This window comes from Pteropus medius, unplaced genomic scaffold (genome assembly GCF_902729225.1).
Source record: "Pteropus medius unplaced genomic scaffold, Ma_sr-lr_union100, whole genome shotgun sequence".
Lineage (NCBI taxonomy): Eukaryota > Metazoa > Chordata > Mammalia > Chiroptera > Pteropodidae > Pteropus > Pteropus medius.
Genome location: NW_024342471.1, coordinates 16,618,080 through 16,637,407, shown reverse-complemented (window position 1 = coordinate 16,637,407; position 19,328 = coordinate 16,618,080). Strand labels below are relative to the sequence as shown.

General features: G+C 52.4%; 1 protein-coding gene across 1 annotated transcript in view; it reads left to right on the top strand.

Annotated features, from left to right (window-relative positions):
- CDH22 (cadherin 22) overlaps positions 1 to 19,328 on the top strand; it is a 68,685-nt gene extending 49,357 nt beyond the window's left edge. The window contains 5 exon segments of the mRNA XM_039864481.1: positions 9,166 to 9,287; positions 9,406 to 9,523; positions 14,988 to 15,239; positions 18,111 to 18,313; positions 18,316 to 19,328. Coding sequence (XP_039720415.1) covers positions 9,166 to 9,287; positions 9,406 to 9,523; positions 14,988 to 15,239; positions 18,111 to 18,313; positions 18,316 to 18,675 — 1,055 coding nt within the window. The 3' untranslated portion in view covers positions 18,676 to 19,328.

The window sequence follows — 19,328 nt, the reverse complement described above, 5'->3', positions numbered from 1 at the left end:
AAACATTATGCTTCTACCCAGTGAGTCTCTTTCAGAAAGCAGCTAGAGTAGCATATGAGGTCTGCAATAATGGCATTTCACAGGAGAAAGAATGTGGGGGACTCTCCCCCATAAAGATTTTATAATGTTTACCTAATACATATTCTAGGCTAGTCACTTCTAGCACGGGCTTTTATTGAATCATGATCAGTAACAGATCAGCACCCATTTTACTGACGGGAAAAATCAAGGCTCAGAGCATAGGAGACTTGCCCAAGGATATGCAGCAGCAAAGCCCGGTTCTGATCACAGCATTGCTGTGTGTGGACTCTTTTTATCTGGTGCTGTCTGCTCTCTGAGCCCCACCCCCGTCCCACCTACCAATCCTGAGCAACTGACAGTGGCCAAGGAAAAGACTGGTCACTAGGCTAGAGACCTGCCCTCTATGAGCTGCATTCCACAACCTCTGCCCAACCCTAACTGGCATAGTAATCGACAGGAAATGAATGGTTGCTACTTCACAATATCTGTGGGAGGATTAAGTAGGAAAATTCATAGAAAGAATTTAGCATAGTACTTAATAAGTGCTCAGTTAGTGGTGTCTATTGATCTCGACTCTGTGCACTTGACTTACTCACCGACTGTGGGCCAGGCATTCTACAGTGATGTGCTCATTAAATCTTCCCACCTGAGGTGTCAGTCAGCAGTTATCCCCTACTGGTGGATGAGGGTTGGGGAAAGTCATATGTCCAAATTCCCAGCCCCAGCCTGTCTGACTCCAGAGCCCAGCTCTCAGCCAGATGCCCCTCAAGTCATAATTCCTTGGTGCCAGGCATGAAGCCAGGAGTGTCACCAATAATCCACCCACTCCAGCCTCTCACTATCTCCAAGAGACAAGGACAAAATTATTATCCCTGCTTTACAGATGAGGAAAGAGGTTCAGGGAGGAAGAACAGTGGCCTCAAGGTCACAGAGCAAGTCCATGTGGGGCTAGGATTCCACCCCAGACTTCTCACCTCCCGGAAGCCAGCCTGAGCCCCAAGTGTGAAGCCAATGGGTCTGCCCATCCGTGCCCTCGGGCTAAATCATCCATCTGGCTGCCTCAGAAGCAGGGGATGCTCACAGGGTCACTGAGGCCCCACCTGCTCCGGGTATAACAAACATAAGGTGACAAGAATCAGAGGGGAAATATTTATACACAGCAGCGGAGTTCTGCGAGCCCATCAGAGAGAGCTGCACTCAGCCGGGAGCCGCGGCCTGTCCTGCTGGATTACCTCGCGACTCCCAAACCACTTAGTATGCCAGCTCCCCTCTCCCCGAACTTCTGAGTCATCCATTCTGCCCATGCAGACGCTCCTTCCCTGACATTATCTTTAACGTTTTGTAATCATGAAATATTAATGACCGATATTGAATTTAAAGTACAATTTGTGTCTGAATCCTTCGGTGGAAAGGGCAGTTGTAAAGGGACAGTCTTCAAAGAGACGGGGTGGGGCAGGGGGGACTTGGAAAGCCAGCGCTGAGTGGGGGGTGCCAGGGGGCTGCTATCTGGCCCCCTCCACCAGGGCGGTCAGGCCCTAAGCTGATCCGGAGGGGTGGTATCCAGCTGCCCGGGACAGCCAAGTATTAACCAGATTAGCTAGACGCTTCCCCATCCGGGTCACCCCAGGCCACGTCATGTCTTACAGCACCCTGATTTTTCCTTCGTAGCACAGAGCACGCTTTAGGATTCCTGTGCACATTTGTGAGAGTAATTAGTTCATCTGTCTTCCTGAATGAATGGCTAAACGGGCTTGCCCACCAGTTCGGACGGAGGGTGGCATGACGGAGACTTGGTTCTAGCTGCATGATTCCTTCTTGTCGCCTTCGTTTTCTCATCTATAAAATGGTACTATATTGAAGGACTAGAAGGATAATAACTATTAAAAATAGCAGTTTCTATTTATTTGAAGCTTACAATATGCCAGACATCATACTGAATGCTTTCTATCATGCTGAGTGTTTTATATAAAACATCTCATGTCATGTACATTAGAAATCACTCACGTTAGGTGCTTAGCACGGTAACTGGCACACGATAGTTGCTATTTATAGCCAGAGAAAGAATCTGAGGGGAGAGGGGACGTTTGACACGATGGGCTGCAGCACCACCCACCTCCACTTCATCGCTGAGGAAACGGAGCCTCAGGAAGGAAAGCAACTTGCCCAAATCCACCAACGAGGTGGCTTTCTGACACCCCATCCGGTGTTCCTTAGAGGGATCTGAGGAGGCTGGAGGAAGGAGCAGGGAGTGGGTGTGGGGCTGCAGTGGGGTTTGAGTGGCAGAGAGTGCTCAGTTTCTTCCAGGGACAACACCCCCATGTCTGTTCTCAGCCAGTGTTCCTGATGGCCTCTGTCACCCACCTGGCCCTGGCTGGGCACTAGGATTTGGTAATACGAGGCCACTGACCTTGGGAGCTCACAGGTGGGCAGGAGAGACACACATCAATGAATGGAAGTAAGGGGGCAGTGGGCACTGGGAGGAGCATGGAGGGTCTTCCCAGCCAGAAGGGAAGAAGGCAGGAAGGCTTTCCCAGAGGACGGGACATCTGACTTGGGTCTCCAAGGCTGAGGAAGCCTTTGAAAGGGGATTTGAGTGTTCCCAGCAGAACGACCAGTGAGTGCAAAGGCCTGGAGGCTCGGGCAGAGTCCACTGCCCATTCCGACGACAGATAGGTGCCGCGTATCCAGAGGCTGGGGCTGGAAGATGGAGCAGGCAAGATGAGGTGGGCATGCGGAAGTTCTCAGGATGTCCTGTGAGGAGCCGGACATCTCCCGGAAATGACGGGGAGCAAATGGAAGTCGTTGAGCAGAAGAGTGACATGGTCAGATGTGTGGTCCCCAACATTCCCTCAGGCTGATAGGGGAGGGCAGACAGGAGGGGGCCGGCCTGGAGCAGGAGAACAGACGAGAGGCTGTCAGGAAGACCCAGGCTTAGATGCATGCTGGGGCCGCCAGGGCAGGGCTGGGACGGTGGGAGGAAGCTCCAGAGAGGCCGAGTGTGGGGGAGAAGTTTGACACGATCCTGCATAAAGGGGGCCACTCTGAGAGACAGTAAACTTCTTGTCACCAGAGGTATGTAACTCAGGCCTGGGCTCCACTTGGGCTGAGTAACTCCCGGGATCCCGTGCCACCCAACGGATGCCGACAAGAGCAAAGGTTTTGTGACATCTGTAGAGACTCCATAGGACAGCCCAGAACATCAGGCCCAGCTCAGCTCTAGGGAAGAAAACCTTGTCCCACACCCCCCTCCCCATTCCAGAGTCCCTACTTCACCCGGAAGTCCTCCCCAACCCTCTGGAGGTCAAAGCCTTCAATCTCCACGTGGAGGCCAAACACATGATACAAGGGACAGAGAAGCACCTGAAACTCTCGCTTCCATGGGAGGTGAGCGGGGACAGGGCAGGAAGGGCAAGGAGGCCACTCCTGACAGCCCTGACAGCCCCTCAGCTGGAGCACCCCCACCTGCTCAGCCAGCTCCCCTCACTGTCCTGTCTTGGCTGGCTGGTAATTGGGATGATAAATCTTCCTGCTCAGCTGGCCAGCTCTAATCAGAGCCTGGTGTTCAGATGCAATTTAATTCCCTTGGGAGGAGGAGGGGCTGAGGAGCTGGTGGAGAAAGGGGTCCGGGTTCTGCTCCTACCCTCTACCACAGCAAGTGAGTGGGAAAGAGGCACCTTCCAGCTGCCCCTCCCTCTCTCCCTCCCTCCCTCTCCCCACTTCCCACTCTCCTTCCCACTCCCACTCTCGAAACCTCACGTCTCTCTCTCTCTCTCTGAGCTTCTCTCTCTTTCTGTGACAGCCAAGGAGAACTTCCAAGTCCAACTCCATTTGTTTTACTGATGAGAAAACCTTAGTCCAGAGAGGGGGGCAGGAACAGTCATGGCCAGACCACTTCTGAGATGGAGGGATCCTGGAGGGGGAACGACCCTCACAGAATTAGCCCATCCGAGAAGGTCTCCGTCTCTCCCTGTCACCTCCCCAGCATCCCAGCGTAGTCAGGGATGTCACAGACAATGAAATCCATTTATTCAACACCCTTTGTTAAGCACCTACTGTGCGCCAGACACATGGGTGCTAGGGATACAGCAGTAAACAAAATAGACAACAATTCTGCTTACTTTCTAATAGGGGAGATGGATGAGAACACGTTAGGCAAGTAAAATCACAGGGGATGTTGGATAAGGGCTACCGAGAGAAATAGCAGGAAAGGGGTGTCTGGTGGGATGGCGAGGGGCACATTTAAATAAGGGAGGGCCCTCTGGGAAAATATTTGGGCAAAGAACTGAAGGAGGGGAAGGAACAGACTTGGAGCAGAGCTAAAGGGAGAGAGGGCTGAGGGATGAGGCCAGAAAGGTGGTGACAGGAAGAGCCGACGGGGCCTTGCGGGCATGCAAGACTTTATACTCTGATTGCCCAGGACTGAGGCCGTCCAGGAAAGCTTCCAGGTGGAGGCAGAGACATTCATTTGGGACCTGGAGGGCAAGTAGGACTCTGCCAGCTAAAGATGGTAAGAAAGTCAATACCATCTGGTGGTTGGAAAGTCTCCCTTTGGAACTAGACCCAAGTTAAAGTTCTGGCTCCATTGATTTTCCCTTTGAGAACTTGGGCAAGTTCTTTTCCTCTCTGTGCTGGTTTTCTCATCAATGAAACAGCAATAATACTAGTTTGTTCCTCCCACAATCGTTGACAGGATGATGTGGGTGGCACAGATGCTGACCCATGGCAGGTGCTCAGTATGTGCTGACTGGTGTTCTTCTGGGAAGGAGCACCCTCCTAGCAGTGCCCCCACAGAGTTACCAGGCCACGTCCCATCTCCCCTCAGTCCTCCAAGCTCAGTTTGGTTCAGTTGCTAGGTGAGTAACTGCCAGGGGATGGGGTGCTCCTTGGAAGAGATCTAGAGTCATTATCCACACCTCCCTTCACCGCAGGGCCTTTGCACATGCTCCCTGGGGCACTCTCTCCCTCCCATCCCCTTCATCTAATCGGTTTAACAATGGTTTTCATGGTACCTCCTTTACTTCCTAGTTGGATCTCAGCCTAAAACTCACCTAGAGAAAATACCCCAGTACCCCACCAGGGCAGGGTCCCCTGCTGCCTGCTCTCACAGCTCCTGAACTTTTATCTCTGAGTTCTTATCACAGTCTGGAGTAATGTTTATCCCTGCCACTAGACTGAGAGACCATGTTGGTCTTGTTCAATGTTGTGTCCTTGGTGCAAAGGAGGTGCTCAATCCATACTCGTCAGCAAAAACCAGAAGTCTCAGCTCCAAATTCCTCGGTCCAACCCCCCAATCCATTATATGTAAGGGATGCTGGGGCCCAAAGAAGGTAAGAGATCTGCCCACACTGCACAACCATTCTCCTGCCCCAAGTCCAGTCTCCTCCTGAGGCAGCCAATGAACTTTTCCCTTGGCCCATCGGCCCCCCAGGGCCTCACCTGCCACCTCCCAGATTAATGGCGAGCCAGCTCAGGGAAGAAGCACCGGGCCGAAGCACGTTTAATTTTAATTTAGGAATCCGTTAAGGCTGCAGGCCTGCTCAGCTCTGGGCTGTCAATCAGCCTTCCTCAAGGCTGCATCAATTAGTTTAAAAATATTGAATGTAATTTTGCCTGACACAACATATTGCAGCTACTGCAAAATATAATTTATTTTAGAAGAAGAAATAATTAAACTAATTTGCATGTCAGTCAGCTGAACTGAGATGCCAAGAGGAGGGGTGGGACCCGTGGGGGATCTGGCCCCTGGAGAGAGGACACCTGCTGCCGGGTATTGGGTGAGGTCAGCGTGCGCCCAGGTCCGAGCAGTAGTCACCACTGGACGGACAAATATCCAGACAGCTAGAGGGCCCGCTGGCCTTGTATCTAAACCAAGCACCGGACTTGGACACAGGAAACCTAGGACCCAACCGAGCTCTACCCTTGACTGGCCTGTGGCTTTGAGCAAATTCCTGCTCCTGTCTGGGCCTCGGTTTTCTCGTCTACAAAATGGGTTTCACAAGACCTCCTTTCCAGACTGCCTTGAGGATCGAATGGGGTCATAGATAAGAAAGCTTGTTATAAACTGGGAAGTCCTGCACAGAGGTGAAGGATAATTAATGGATGAATTCTTTGTTTTATATCAGAAACATTTAAGGTGGTAAAAGTGTGAATTATTATTATCGATTCTTACAAATGGTGCTTACTGTGGTCAGGAGGGGTTTGGAGAAAGTCATTCAGATTCCGCCACCTGCCAGTCACCCAAGGCAGTGGCTGGCAACCCTTCTTACACATTAGATTCGTGGAGCTGTTTAAAAAACATCAATGACCAAGCCTTGGGCACTGGTGTGTTTTAAAGGTTTTCCAGGTGCTTCTAGTATGCAACCAGGCTGGAGACTGCTGCAATGTCAAGGGCACTGGATCCTGACTTTGGGTTGGCCCACGAACTCTGGGAGTTCCAGGACAGCCCCAATTTCGGGGGTCCCTAGGGTAAGCTTTGCAGGTGGCGACTTTGGCAAGGTAGAGGCTCACCTCTTCGGTGCCCCACCTGACTCATGCCAAAGAGTTCAAGGTTTTCCCAAGAGGTGACTTGTGACATTAAAAAAAAAAAAGGAAGGACAACAAAACGGTAATTATGTGAGGTGAAGGATGCGTTAACTGACTTTACTGTGGTAAACATTTTTCACAATGTATACAGGTATCAGATCATCCCATTTACACCTTAAAGTAACACCAGGTTATATGTCAATTATATCTCAATAAAGCGAGACTTTGAAAAAAAAAAAAAAGCAGAAGAGGCCCAGCAGAACCCAAAGAAGTGCTGCCATAATGGGGTCTCACTGGCAGTGGATCCAGCCTTCCAGCAGGGTGAATCCTGTGCTAATGGCGGTGGAGACGGTGAGGGAGGGGCGCGTCCTGCTCTGAGGCCTTCCTTCTGCGTGGCCCACGGAACCCTGTCTCTGCCTCCAGCCCCTACACCACCCCCATGTCAAGGGAGGGGTCTCAGGAAGGGCACTCAGGCCCTGGCCACCCCCTTACCCTCCCTCTGACTCAGCAGAGAGAGAGGTGGCTGTTCCCGGCAGCAGCTCTCACCCTCCCCACCGTCTGTCTGTTTAAGTTCTCCAGCAACACACTCTTAAAAATAACAACTCACCCGGCATTCCCAGTCACGACTCCATCTCTCGCCCTCGGAAAAACCCCCTCTAATCACTGAAGCAGCGGATCTGGGTGAGCTGAGGAGATAAGGTGCCCCTGGCTAAGGGGAGCTCCGGAGAGGGGTCAGAGTCTGAGTTAATTAAACACACACACACACACACACACACACACACACACAGTCCTTTCCCAGACACCTCAGGAGGTGGCTGCACCTGCCTTTTAGTCTCCATTTCTATCAAGACGCACGAGCAGCTGCAGTCGGCATCCAGCAGACCCTGAGTTCAGAGGATGAGGCAGAAGACCAGCCCTAGCCTCCCCCAAACTCATGGGGTTCCTGGCTGCCTGGAAGCTTCCAGGTTGTCCCCCAAGGAGCTCCCTGCCAGCGAGGCCAGAGACCCAGCCATCGAGTCACTACCGGGCAAAGGGGTAGTTTCCTCTCCCCAGGGATATCCTTGAAGTCACCGGGGGGAGGAGCACGTCAGTAATGAACTCATGGCTAAGACAGCCGAGGACAGGACACCAATGGGCATTCAGAGGTCTGGGCGGTGAGGCTAGAAAGGGCCAACATTTGGGGTGCTGCTCAGAGAGGACAGGCTGAGATGAGGTGTCCCAGTATCCTAGTCACTTGATGTCACTGCTGAACAGCCCCTTCGAGGGTGTTTTTTTTATTCAATAAGTCCTTATGTAGCAATTGCTGTGTGTTTTAGAGACTTTACAGATATTAACTCAATATGTCCTGTTAACCAACCCATTGCTAGTAATCTCATTTTGCTGGGAAGGAAACTGAGCCACAGAGAAGACAAGCGAGTTGGCATGGATCACACAAAACTAAGTGACAGAGTTGGGACAGAACCACGTGGCTCCAGAGTTCTTGCTCTTAATCACGATGCTCTATTCATTTTCCGGGTGTGGAAGCTTAAATCAGAGAGGGAAGGGTCTTACCCACAGTCAAGCACTGGGTCAAGGACGGAGCCAGGCCTGGGATTCAAGCCTCTTTCCACCTAAATCTTCCAGGCTTCATTCATTCATTCATTAAACAAATGTATTAGAACCTACTCTGTGCCATTTTCCACAATTCTGGGAACCCAAGGAGTAATATAACAGAGACCTTGGCCTCAAAGGCATCACAGTTAGAGGGGTGGGGGACGTTCTGGTTTTCCTGAGGACCCCAGGCCAAGACCCACCTCCAGTGGACTTGTCTTGCCCTCTCAGGATCAAGTCTTGAAAGAACAGAAGTTTGGGAGTTCAGTTGCCAGCTGACCAAGTCTTTAAACTTTCCCACGTTTTCATTTCTCTTCTGCAATATGGGGATATAAATTGTACCAAACCATAGGGTTGCTACAAGGATACCTGAAGTAACAGGCGTGGATGCCCCAGGTCCATTCTATGTACTCTGTGATGATGGGATGGAGCTGGCAACGGTGACGACAGCTGTTGTCAGAGGCGGGAGTGGAGGCGGTGATGTGATGGGCTCAGTGTTTGTGATGACGGGAGAGATCGTGAAGGTGGTCGTAGTGGACAGGGCGGTGGCGATGGCGGTGGTGATACATCTAATGGTGATGGTAGTGACGGTGATGATCTCATCGTGATGGTGACAGAGGTGTCGTGCCAGCATGAGTGATAGTGGTAGTGGCGAGGATGCTGACGGTGGTACTGTGGCTGCGCTGGTGGAGGTGGCCGTGAGAATGCTACTGGTGGCAGGGGTGATCGTAATGGTGATGATGATGGTGGCGGTCGATGGTGATGGTATTATTGGTGATGGCGATGGGTGGTATTGGTGATTAGGGTGGTGAAGGTTGGGTGATGATGCCAGTGGTGCCCGTGCTAATGGCGGTGGAGACGGTGATGGTGATGATAACCCACTGATGCCAGATGTCCTCACTCCCGGTCCTGGTACTACTGATCCACCCACACATCTCTCAGTGTGACCCGTTGCCTGATCTTGTCCACCAGCAGGTGGGGGGTTGTCTCACACCTGAAGCCTCTCACCCTCCCCTTGTGCTCTTGTTACAGACAATCATGCCCAGCTCTCCCGGGCATCCCTAAGGATCCGAATCCTGGATGTGAATGACAATCCCCCGGAACTGGCCACACCCTACGAGGCGGCCGTGTGTGAGGACGCCAAGCCAGGCCAGGTACCACCAAGGGGCTGGGGACTTCGGGTTGCTGCCGGGACTGACCAGGGTACCCTCTACCCAGGCCCAGAGGGGGCTTGGCCTCACATCAGTCCCCTGCCCCCTCCTCAACCTTCAGCTCATCCAGACTATCAGCGTGGTGGACAGAGACGAGCCCCAGGGTGGGCACCGCTTCTATTTCCGTCTGGTGCCTGAAGCTCCCAGCAACCCCCATTTCTCTCTGCTTGACATCCAAGGTGAGTTCTCTCTGAACCCCCAAATTTTAGGGTGCCTGGAGGGAGGGGCCTAGGCTTCCCACCTTTTCCCCACATTACAGATGGTGAGACTGAGGCATCCAGAGGCCCAGGAGGCCAGCGTTCAGTCCAACATCACAGAGAAAGTCCGGGCCAAGCTGGAACTGTTACTCGGCCCGCTGGCCAAACGCTGAAGAACGAGCAGGTTGTGGGTTGGCAGAGTGGAGATGGGGCATCTCAAGGGTAGAGACTGGTAGGTGGAAACATACAGAGAGGCAATCCATGAGGAGCGAGTGGACCAGAGTCCAGGGTGGAGAGAGCCCCTGGTCTAAGCGAAGGCTGAAATAAGCCACATGCGCACATTCCCGCCCTTCAGTTTAATAAATACTTTACCCCACTCCCTTGCTCTGCATCCTGACGGCCACCCTGGGAGGTGGTTTTCTTACTCCAACCCCCGTTTTGCGGGTCATGAAACTGAGACTCTAAGAGATAAGAGACCTGCCCAGAGTCCTATAGGGAGTCAGTGGTGAGGCTGAGATTCAAACCCACACCTGTCTCAGACCCAGTGTGCTTCCTGCCTTAGCTCTACCTTGAAAGGAAACTGCCCCACCCAGCCTGAACTGATCCCCTGTGAGACACACCCCAGCAAGTTCCCCAAGAACCTGAAGTCTGAACCTTCGAGGAATAGACTGGGGAACCGGGAGTCGGGGCAGTGGGGTGGGAGGAAGATGTGAGGGACCTGGGTCCCAGTCCAGGCTCACTTCACTGCTCTCTTTGCAACTCTGGCAAGGTCTGCACCTCTCTAAGCCTGTTTCATCATCTGTAAAATGAGGCTGAAAATGCCAGCCACCTCAGGTGGCTGTGTGGCCTCAGTAAGATGAGGGCTAATGAGGTATATTGTTAGTAACTACGACATGTTATTTCCTTCGTTCGGCAATTATTTACTGAGCATTTATTGAAACACAGTGCCCACATGTCAGGCACAGTGGCAAACAAGACAAAATCCCTGCCCTCTGGAGTTTACATTCTAGTGAAGAGAGAAAGAAATGAAACAAATAAACAATATGTTGGGGACGGTAAGTGCCTAGGGGGTGAGGGGAGGAATAATGCAATAGTCATGAGAGTCTGGACTTTGTTTTATTCAGTGCTGGACCCTGGGTGCCTAGAGCAGTGTCTGGCACACAGTAGGTGTTCAATAAAGTGTCTTAAACAAAACAGGAGAAAATAAATCAGGATGAGAGTAGAAGCTATTTTAAATAAGGAGGTCTGGGAAGGCCACCCGAAAGAATTAATAGTGAGCAGGGATCGAAAGGAAATGAGGGAGTGAGCCATGCAGATAACTGGACAAAGAATGATCCAGGTGGACAGACAGCAAGTGCGGAGCCCCCGAGGTGAGAGCAGTCCCGGGATGCTCAAGGAGCAGGAGACCTGTGTGGCTGGAGTGAGTGAGTGACGGGACTAGGAGCAGATGCAGGGCCGGGGGCCAGACCTTTCTGGTTCCTTTTGACTCTGGTGCAGGTCTGGAATCGACCCCCAAGACCTCTACACCCCTCTCCTCCAAAGGGAGAGACCTCCATGGCCTCTGAAGCCGGAGCCATCTGTATTTCTAGGAGTCATATTAAAAATATTGAACACCTAGTGCAGTTCAGATAACCAATCAGAAAGGACACTGGCCATAAATAGCTTGGAGCAGGACCCTGGAGCCCCTGCAGTGCCAGGCTTTAACTCCTAGTGGCTCGATCGTGTCAAAGTTTAGGAGGTGCCTGGGGAAAAGGCTAAGGCAGCAGGGAAAGACTTGAGGGGCTCAGAGTCATGGCTACTTGAACCTTTTTGGAACTATTTCAATATTTTAACAATCGGTACCACCTGTCCTGCCTACTCATTATTCCAGTGGTGTCCTGAGCTGGCCCCAGAAGACACAAATAACCCTGGCGTGACCTTGCCTGATTCGTAAGTCTTTCCAACCCAAGGGGCCTGAGGTTCTCTGCCCCAAATGCCTCTCTTTGACCAGAGGCCAGCAAAGCTGCTATGCGGTAGGACCACCTGGCATGAGCCTTAGGAGCGAGGGTGGCAGCAGCCATGAAAGGTCTCCTGCTCCAGTGTCCCAGCCTCTTCCCACACTGTGCCAAGCCCCCTCTCCCTCACCATATAAATATCCTAGGTGACGAACGGCTACCCCAACCCATCTGTTTCTTTGTACAAATTTGTAGCCAGTTTGGAAACCTGATTTATAAATATTGCTTTTGCAGCCAGGGATTGACACTGATATATGTCAGGCCAGATGGATGGATGCAGTGCTGGGCGCAGAGCCCACCTAGAAGGTTGGGGTAGGGGTCTGGGGTAGCCAGTGGCTTCCCCAACTGAAGCCAGACACTGCCCGGGAGGACAGCTCAGGGGTTCAGGGATGATGCCTAGGGATTCCCTCTTAGGGAGTGAAAGAGTGGCAGAGACCAGAGCTCTTAAAACATATGGCTCCAAGGCCAAAGACAGCAACCCTGGGAAACAAACATTCCTCTCCTCTCCGTTCTTGCTTAGGAATTTGAGGCTGAGCCAGAGCCAGCCACTCATTTTTCAAATCTGTTTAATTCTCTGTGCCTCTACTATTGCTATTATCTCACACCCAAAACACACAATAGCTCCCTAACTACTCTTCCATGTCCACTCTTGTCTTTTACATTAGAAGCTTCCTTTCCTGGAATATAGGTTCAGCAAGGGCAGGGACCCTGTCTGTCTTATTCATTACTATATACTCAGGGACTACAATAGACTTGACACATAAAGGGTGCCCAATTAGAATTTGCTGCTGAATGAATGAATATGTCACTAGGTCACTTCTTTGCTTAAAACCCACCAATCAGCAGCCTCCCATTGCTTTTAAGAAAATAACCCATGGTAAATTCTTTACCATGGCCTCTAAGACTTTCCATGATGAGCCCCTGCCTCTCCCTCCAGCTTTATCTTGACTCACATTAGCCATCACCCTCATCCTTCTAGCCACAAAGAATTGCTTTGGGTTTCTTGAGTGTATTTTGTTTCTTCCAAGCTCAAGGCCTTTGCATGGGCTGTTTCCTCTCTTTGAACTAATCATTCAGAGCTCAGCAATATCACTTCTTCCAAGAAGCCCTCCCTGACCTTCCAGACTGGGTCAAGTCCTCTGTTAGGTGCTCTTCCTATATGTTTTCTATTTACCACTCACCGGGGTTTGTGATTGTCAACTAAATCATGGGTCTATTTGATTAACATTGTCTCAGATATAAGCTCACATCCAGGACTATTGGTTTAGCTCTCCATTGTTTTCCCCCAGTGACTAGCATGGTGCCTAGTACATAATTGTTGCTCAATAAAGATTTATTGGATGGAAGGATGGAAAGATGGACAGATGGGTGAATGGATGGATGGTTGGGTAGACGGATGTATGTGTGGGTACAGGACGGATAGATGGATAGATGATTTGACAGGCGGATGGAAAAGGTAGCTATGCCAACAATTTACTGGATAGATTCAGACAAGTCACTTCTCTCTGAGCCTCAACTTCCAGACATAAAATGCAGATAATGTTACAACTCTTGGTTGTGAAAATTAAACATTGCTATGTATTTAAGTACCCACGCAGTCCTTGATGCTTAGAAAGCATGTAGTACATGCAAAGAACTCCCACCATTCCCCCTTTCTGCTTTTCTCAGGGGAAGGCAGATATTTTCACAGCTGGGATTGACGCGATCTTTGACAGGAAGGCTAGAGTCCAAGCCAAAGCTTGAGGAACTAACCCAGGACCACCAGTTACCCCCAAAGTTGTGGTTCATTCAAGTGTCATTCTTCAAGCCTGGCTCGGTGCCAGGCAAGAGACAGGCATGCTCTGATGTAACACAGCGTGACGAGCACTGTAACAGAAATGTGCATGGCACCTGCGTAGTCAAAGCAGGGAGAGGAGAGCCGTAAATCCTTCCTTCCCAGGGAAGCAGAGAAAGGAGGCCACAGAAAAGAGGTGACATTTAGCTGGAGCATGACGGATGAGGAATTTGCCCAGGCAAGAAGGTGGAGAGAGGGTGTTTCAGATAGCAGGAACTTGGTGAGTAAAGGCAGAGCAGCCTAGACAGAGTGGGCATATAGTGCAGTACCAGGAACATGAAAAAAAGAAAAAGCAGCATTTATTATGAATTTCTATGTGCTGGGAACTATTCTCAGGGTTATGCATGAATTTTACCATTGAATCCTCACACCAACGTGATACTGTTTTCCTCAGTTACAGATTAGGAAACCGATGTCCATAGAAGCTAAGTAAATTTCCCAAGCCAGTAAATTGTTGACTCGGCATTATTTTTAACATGTTTATGGAAATTTTCAAATGGGTATAAAAGTAGATAGAATAATATGATGAACCCTCACGTGCCTATCTCATGAGCTTCAACTCATGACCAATCCTGTTTCAGCTGGACCTCTAGTCCACTTCCCAAATGTGCTCAAGGTCACAAGTCAGCCCGCCAAGGTCTCTTTTTCCTGAATTGTGTCATGATGAGGAAGACGAGGACAGGGGCCCTGGAACGGGGGCTGCAGGAAAGAGGGTGGGTTACCTGGGGCCACAAAGCTGGGGAAGGGGCCTAGGCCGCCAAAGACTGTGGTCGGAGAGACCAGCCAGAAGACTTTGAGGAGAGGGAAAAGGACTCAGAAAGGCCGGGCCTCTTCTTGAGGAGTTGGCTATGAAGGGCGGGGGGACAGTGGCCACCTGGGCTGTAGTGCTTCTGTACCACCATGTGGGCAGCCATCGAAATGAGGCTCAGGGATGGCCTGACCCATACAGGAGAGATGCAGAGGAGACAGAAAGTCCAAGGAAAGTGGACACCATGTGCTCCAAGACCAGACACCCACCCCCCAAGTCCTGCCTTGCGTTCCCAAAAACAAGTAACAGCGGAGCAATGAGTGTGACTTCCGTTAGCTCACTGTTGCCAGCCAGAGTTCCCAGTCTTCTCTGATGACCCAGAACTTGTCAGGGCCCAGAAAGCCATAACCCAAGGACCACAAGACCCCAGGGTCAGGATGCATTGGACAGCTGGGGTGGAATCTGGAACAAAAACTGGCCGTTGAGACAAAGGGCAAAAAAAAAAAAAAAAAAAAAGTGACATAGCCAGAGACAGGACCTTGGCACAGCTGGGGACAAAATCTTGGAATAGCTTGAATTGGAAAACAGAATCTTGAGACAGCTAGGAATAGAATCTAGGGACAGCTAAGGACAGAACTGTGGGCTATATGGCTGAGAACAGGATCTTCAGGCAGCTGAGGGCAGAATTTGGGGACAGCTGGTAACATAATTTTAGGAGATCAGGAATATATCCACGGGTCAGTTGGGAGGCAGTTGCTTGGGTTGTCGGGAGGCAAATCCCGAGGTGGAATCAGGAGGTGGCTGGGACAGGGGCATCACATGCCGCTCTCTGGACTCCAAGTCACATGCTACTCCCTTTTTCCGGAGCAGACAACACGGCCGCAGTGCACACACAGCACCTGGGCTTCAACCGGCAGGAGCAGGACGTGTTCTTCCTGCCCATCCTGGTGGTGGACAGCGGGCCGCCCACGCTGAGCAGCACGGGCACCCTCACCATCCGCATCTGCGGCTGCGACAGCTCCGGCACCATCCAGTCCTGCAACACCACAGCCTTTGTCATGGCCGCCTCCCTCAGCCCTGGCGCCCTCATCGCCCTCTTGGTCTGTGTCCTCATTCTGGTCGGTGAGTCCTCCGAGAGCCACCCGCTGCCCAGTGGGCCCCCATCCTGGGTCTTGGATTTCCTTTCTTAGTAGTCCCCGTGGGGCCTCAGTTTCCCTCTCTGTACAAGGAAAAGCTGGCCCGAATGACTCCAAGCTCGAACATGCGGCTCCTATGAAAAGTCTTCTAAGTACAGATCAGCCCCACCAGGGACTCCGGACCATGTCAGCCCCCACCTGAGACTAAGTCACTCTGGCCCACCTTCTACACAGCCCAAACTCTCCCTAATTTTTAAAAACCAAACATATTTTTAAAATTCTCTCATGTCTATTGTCCTATTTCGTTCTCTATTTAAGACTTTTAGTATAAAGGGCTCTTACGAACCTCACAACCACTCAGCCAGGTGCATCATCCCTGTTTTTCAGATGAGGAACCTGAGGTCAAGTGGTTCGCATAAGGGGACACAAGTCTTCTGACCTAGAATCAGGTCTTCTCTCCCTGTGCTCTCTGCTCCTTTAACTGCCCCACCTGCTATGAATCTAAATGGGGAGGGGGGGGCAGGTAAAACCTTAGGGCTATAGGACAAAATCTTAAGAATTTGGGGGGGGCAAAATTTACTTTGGTATCAGTTCTACCAGCAGCCAATTGAACCCCCAAAATGTTCCTAAGGAAGAGGTCAAGTTCTAGGAACCAAACTGGGTTCAAGTAGCCGTAATGCCTCCTCTCACCCTCACAGCAGAAAGGCCTTACCTCACTCCTGACTACTGGACTTCACAGAACAGCCAGAGCTAGAAAACTCAAGGGGGGTCCACACTGTAGATACCGGCTTTGCTGAGTTCCCCGGGAGATGTCAACTGCCCCCCACTGCTCGCTGCCTACCACTGGCATAGCTGCTACCCACCCCCGAGGACCTGCCTGTGGCCAGGCTGCACCTCCTCAGGTGCCTACAGAGGCCCTGGGCAGGCTTCTCCTAGCCGGGAGGCCCCAGCCCCTCTTCTCTCCCCTCCCCAGCCCATGGCTCAGAAACCCTTTTTCCACAGGGTGCACTTTACAGCGGTTTCATTTTCCGAGGCAGTGCAAACAAATTTCTGCCTAATTGCCCACAAACGAAGAAAGTGCACATCAGTGCTCTAAAGGTGATGGGCGGAATCGCTGATCGGGCCTGGCACATCTGTCGCCTGCCGCCTGCACTCCCCACCATCTGCTCTCACGGGCATCCCCTTCCGCAGCTCCCGGCCTCCTCCGGCTCCAGAAACCATCCATCCATCTTCCCCACTTCTGTCCTGACACCTTCCCTCCCTCCGGACCTATCCCTGGCCCCCACCCTCTTCCCTGTCATGAGCCACCTTGTTAGGCCATGAGCCAGCACCCTGCCCCATGGCCCTAGCAGCTGACTCTGGCCACCAGCCCAGCAGAGCTGTTTGGAGCATCAAGGAGAATCTAGGGCCTGGCATAGCACCCAAACACATCTGTCCATCCATCCACCCACCTATCCATTTAATCCTCTCCTTCATTCAACAGTTCCCTATTTATCCATCCAGCGAGGTCTCCCTCCGTGCTAAACTGCGCCAGGCACTGGGACTCAATAATGAACAAAGGAGACTAAAAGCCCTGAGTAACTGGAGAGTTGAGGTTGCCATCACTGAGACAGGGGAGACTGAGGGTGAGAACCAGGGAAAGATTTGGACATGTGAAGTTCGAGATTCTCTTAGTTAACTCGGAGGACTTGTTGAGTGGGAAATTGGACGTACAATCTAGAATTCAGGGAAGGAGTCCAGGCTGGAGGTTTTGATAAGGGAGTTGTCAGCCTCTACATGGATCTAAAAGCCATAAATGAGACAAAAAGGAGAGCACCGAGCGCGGGAGTCTGGCCGAAGGTCCAAGGACTGAGTCCCGGGACATCTGATGTTAAGGAGTCCGAGAGGAGAGGAGCAGCCTGCGGGAAGACTGAGTAATCAGTGAAGTGGGAGGAGGCAGAGAGTGTGGAGTGCTGAGAGCCAAGTGAAGAAAGCCAAGATGATTCATTCATTCACTCATCCTTTCATTCACCCAAGTTTCCATCCAACTCTTCAGGAAGTCATTCATCCAGCAAGCATGCGTCACGTGCTCACCGCATGCCAGGCACCAAGCTCGGGGAGCATTCCCCAGGTCCTCAAGGGTGGTATAGAGTGTCTGTTTTTGGATGGGAGGAACCTAACATGTTCACACAGCAGGGCCTGTGCCGTGATGGAGCAGTAGTTCTCAAACCCGTAGATCTAGGGTTGAACCCGAGAATTCACATTTCTAACAAGTTCCCGGGAGATGCTTGATGCTGCCGGTCCAGGGACGGAGATTTGAGAACCAGTGTGATAGGGGGAAGAGCCCCTCACCAGGGGAGCTTGGAGGTGATGGCACTGAACCTGGCCTGGAGCTCCCAGGGAAAGGCTCCTGCAGGAGATGTCTTGACCTGAGACTCCAAGGGCTAAGACAGTGCTCAGAACCTCTGGAGTGGACAGAGGAGGACAACGGTGAGAGAGGTCAGGGTCAAGGACATTTTTCCCTCCCCCCAGCCCTCAGTCGCCCCTTGTGTAACCCCAGCAGCTAGAGACCTCAGGGGTGCATCTCTTCATAGAGTTGAAGATGGAGACCTCCGAGGTTGGGTTCAGCCCGCAACACCCACGAAATCTCTTAACACTGCCCTCTGTAGTCCGGCCCTAGTTTGCACACCTCCCAATGGGGGTGGTAGCTCTCTAGATAACTAGTTCAGTTCTGACTGTAAGAAAGGTCTTTTATGCACAGAAATATAGAAAATTTACACCAGCGTTTAGGATGGGCCAGCTAGGTAGGGGGAAGAGGGGCGGAGCGGCATGCCCCCGGCCAGCCGGCCCTCACTCACCCCTTCTGTCTCCCACGCAGTGCTGGTCCTGCTGATCCTCACCCTCAGGCGCCACCACAAAAGCCACCTGAGCTCGGACGAGGACGAGGACATGCGGGACAACGTTATCAAATACAACGACGAAGGTGGCGGTGAACAGGACACCGAGGCCTACGACATGTCGGCGCTGCGGAGCCTCTACGACTTCGGCGAGCTCAAGAGCGGCGACGGGGTGGAGACGGGGGCCCGGGAGGGGGCCCGGCCGGGGGCCCTGACAGCCCGCCGCCGTCCCGCCTGCCCTCGGAGCGCCACTCGCTCCCGCAGGGGCCGCCGAGCCCCGAGCCGGACTTCTCGGTGTTCAGGGACTTCATCAGCCGCAAGGTGGCGCTGGCGGACGGGGACCTGACGGTGCCGCCCTACGACGCCTTCCAGACCTACGCCTTCGAGGGCGCGGACTCGCCGGCCGCCTCGCTCAGCTCGCTGCACAGTGGCTCCTCGGGCTCCGAGCAGGACTTCGCCTATCTCAGCAGCTGGGGCCCGCGCTTCCGGCCCCTGGCTGCGCTCTACGCCGGCCACCGCGCGGACGACGAGGCCCAAGCCTCCTAGCCCTCAGCCCTGCCGTCGGGGCGCGGCTGCTGGCCCCAACCAGGACCCGACTAGGCTCCAGGACAAGGCATTTCCCCTGCTCACGCCCTTTCCCACCTTCCCAGGGCGGCCTGAGGGGAGGGGGACTTGCTGGAGGTGGACTCCCCAATGCTCCCCCACGGGGAAGGGGGTGCAACTTCCTGCCCAAATGTGGGGGAACTATAACCAATGTCTTTAAAACTGCAGCGAGACCAGCACTGCGTGGACCTGGGGTTAGAAAGGGCAGGTGGTTCATTCCGGGCTTGGGGGGGGAAACCTGGGGGGAGGACGCTGCCGAAGTGCCACCCAGGTGTCCCCGACCAAGACTTAAGAGGAAAGAAGGGTTGTTCGTTCACTAAGCACCTACTGTGTGCTGGGGTACTGTACAGAGACCATCTTAGTTGTCACAGAAACCATGAGGTGGGGCCCTGCAGGTAATCGATGGAGAAAGCCACCCAGAGAAGTGGCTGTGACCTGTCCAAGGACACCCAGCCAATGAGTGGCGGAGCCTCTGGCATTTACCAGCTGCCTGGCCTTGGGCAAGTGACCTCACTTCTCTGGACCTCAGTTTCCTCATCTGTCAAATGAGGCTAATAACAGAACCTACCTGGGAGAGCTGTGAGGATAAAAAGAGT